The sequence below is a fragment of the Clarias gariepinus genome, chromosome 13 (genome assembly GCF_024256425.1).
Source record: "Clarias gariepinus isolate MV-2021 ecotype Netherlands chromosome 13, CGAR_prim_01v2, whole genome shotgun sequence".
Taxonomy (NCBI): domain Eukaryota; kingdom Metazoa; phylum Chordata; class Actinopteri; order Siluriformes; family Clariidae; genus Clarias; species Clarias gariepinus.
In genome coordinates, this window is record NC_071112.1 from 23,607,772 (window position 1) to 23,610,932 (window position 3,161).

At 41.2% G+C, this 3,161-nt stretch overlaps 1 protein-coding gene across 1 annotated transcript; it reads right to left on the bottom strand.

The window, feature by feature from the left end:
- Nucleotides 1–408: 408 nt before the first annotated feature.
- On the bottom strand, nucleotides 409–2,197 carry LOC128535999 (putative transmembrane protein INAFM2). The gene has a single exon (XM_053510134.1). It carries the CDS (start codon nucleotides 1,734–1,736, stop codon nucleotides 1,167–1,169), a length of 570 nt encoding a protein of 189 aa, XP_053366109.1. The 5' UTR covers nucleotides 1,737–2,197; the 3' UTR covers nucleotides 409–1,166.
- Nucleotides 2,198–3,161: the final 964 nt, after the last annotated feature.

The window sequence follows — 3,161 nt, forward strand, 5'->3', positions numbered from 1 at the left end:
ATTATTTACCGTATATATACACTGTATTTTTCTTTTTGAGTATACCCACATCCCTTTTGCTTTATTGTGATTGAAGGGAAACCATTTATGTTCAAAGTTTGTTACCTTGTGTAAGGTAGGTGCCGAGCAACGTTGTTTTTATAACACTTTAAGTTACATAACATAAGGTTTTTCGCCTTTGCTTATCTGCCTACGGCCTTAGTTCCCACCATCAAGTGTTTCAATAATCCAGAGCTTCTGTTAGCATACTATAACAAATTCAGTTATGCTGAATTTAAAGCACCAAGTAGAACCCCTTTAAAGAATCAACAACTATTCAAAGAGAGAGTAGGCATGAAAATAGGATGCTTTTCATTATTATAGACCATCCAAATCATTTTTCATTCATAAAATACATACATGTTTTTACAAGGGTCTTTATTTTTCCTTCGAGTGGTATAGTATACATGATTTTTGTAAAAAGTAGCCTATGCTGAAAGTTCAATCGAGGCCTGAGCATGTAACCTATGTACAGTTTCATATATATGTACCAAATGCACAATACATTTACATAAATATTTTGCACATACCTGAGCGGAACTTGATACAGGTTTTCCCTGAATTAGGGATCCTGGTTAATTAAGAGGCTATATGCATACGTTCCAATAAAATGCCAAATGTCAAATCTTTTCCTTTTACAAACAGGGATCAGTGTCCTAAAGAAACGGGGATGCTGTTAATTACTTTCGTGCTGCAGTTCAAATAAATACGTCTGGCAGGCAATAAGGTATTAGAAACTATGCAAGCACTATGCAAGGTGAATGGTTATGCCAATCAGTCTTAAACTTTGTGTGCAGATGCCATGTAGCCTAAAATGAAAAAAGATTACACTTTGGACAGTTTATGTTTTTACATGGAAATGTTTTTTTTTTTATGAATATATAACCAAGTCTTTGCTGCGCAATAGTAGAATTAAGTTTGCGTCCATGCACCAAGCGTAGAATACTTCCCACCTTTTCATGGATCCTGAAGTTGTCGTTTTTTTTTTGGCGCGTGCACCGCTATGCATACAGTACATAACTGTGTCAGTCTCCCTCCATCCTAAATTGTTTGCAAGAATTGCACTACTTTTTTTTTTTTGCACACAGTTCATGTGGAAACGTGCGGTCCGGTCCGTTAGTGTAAGATTAAACCATATTAGGGTCATCTTGTCCTCTCTGTTCCGGTTCGCTCCGGGAGCGCGCGGGTTTCTCCGGGTCCGACTCGCGCTTTTCCCTTTTTGCGTCACTCTGACTCGAAACGCCGCCTGAGTTCTGTTCGTAACTGTACTGTCCAACCGCGTGTTCGTAACTGTACTGTCCGAGCGCTTTTGTTGCGATCTCTGCGTCTGTGCTCTGGTCTCCGGTCGCGTTAAACCCCAAGTCCAGGTGCGTGCTATTCGCGCTGGTGATGTTGTCCGCTTGCGTGGAATTGCCGCTCAAAGTGCTCGCGCTGGTGGAGGTGTTGTTGCCCTCGATGCTTGCCTTGGATGGGGTTTGCGTAGTGGGTTCCGTCTCTTGGCTCGTCGGCTTCCATATTAGGCTGTAATAAATCGCCAGGATGATCGCCGCCAGGGACACGGAGAGCACGTAGGCGATCACGGTGGCCAGCCGTACCCACTTTTTGTTGGTCTTCGCGGCCATCTTGGCTTTCTTGTCCCCCGTGTACGTGGCCGGCTTTCCCCGCTCCATGTTGGGCATGAAGTCCCTCTCCCGCATGTTGGCCCGGTTTTTGCCTCGGTGCTCCACCACTCCGTCCGTCTTGAAGGCTTTGTTGAGGGTCTGGGATGCAAAGAAAAAAAAACTGGTATCCGAACGCACCAGTAAGGACGCACTGGGACGCTCGTGGGGCCTGCTCGATGTGCTGTGCGGCTTAGAGCAATTTATTTTCGTCCATTTTCGAATCCCTTCTCAGAAATCCACGATGGCACACTTCATCTCCCCCTCACAGGCTCCAAGGGTGGTGATTTTGTTGTTGTTGTTTGTTGTTGTTTGTTGTTGTTGTAGCGTCCAGCTGGTGGTTCCTGCACGCGCGACTGTAGAGGAGAGATCAAACGCGCAAAAGCATCATTTCACAGACCTGATCATTTATGGTACATGAGCCACTCACTGCTCGTCCTGTTCAGCATCTGTAGAGCATTGCTCAGCTAAAAATACAGCAGAGGGGGCGGGAGAGGGCTCTTAAAGAGACGGCTATGACACAGTGAATGAATATGAACTGGAGAGAGGATGGGGGATGATGATGATGATGATGATGCTCAGGTGCTCACAAACATCAGAGCTAGATGTTTAATTGTGAGTTTTGCCTTGATGTATAGTTAAAGTCCCATGAAACCAAAACAAACATCAGATAAAAAATTATAAATATTATTATTATAATTATAGAATTATTTATTCTATAAGTAGCTGTTCAAAGTGCAATCCAGCATATGGTTGTAACACGTGAATGCCCTGCTCCAGGTGAACTGATTCAACTTTTTAATACCTCAAAGCTGTTCTGTGTGCTTTTCCTGGCCCCCCCTGGTGCATGCTGTTTACTTTAGATAAATGCTGGTTCTTATGTCCACAACGTGTCAGAATTCAGAGACAAGAGGTGGGATTTAGGGAGGGATGTATTGCTTGATTCAATTATTTCAGCACCTTGGATAGCTATATAAATCCGAAGCTATTTATGCAGTTCTATTTTCTAAAGGATAATAGTCAAAGTAAAACTAATAGAATATACTGTATATGTACGGTTTCATGCATTTGCATGTTCTGTCGTGTCACAACTGTTAAATAATCTGGTGTACAATTTTACACAAAGTGATGAATGTGTAAAGATGCAAAATTTGTTTCTTGCAAAAGATGCAAAATGTATTATAAAGTGAGAATATTTGTACATGTTTTCTTAGAGTCACAAGAAGGTTAAAAGGGACAAATGCAAACACCTCCTTCTGTTTTGGTCATAAATGTATAATTTATGCCTTCTAGTTTTGTCAAAATGAATCCACCTTCTTCTTTTGTCAAAAATAATAATTCATACTGCAGTTTAAGATTTAGGAATAAGTGAATTATATGTATAAAATATGCAGTTTAGTAGCAATAATATGTTGGGTGAGAATTCATTGAAACCAACTGCAAACCTTTTTTATGTTTTTTTTT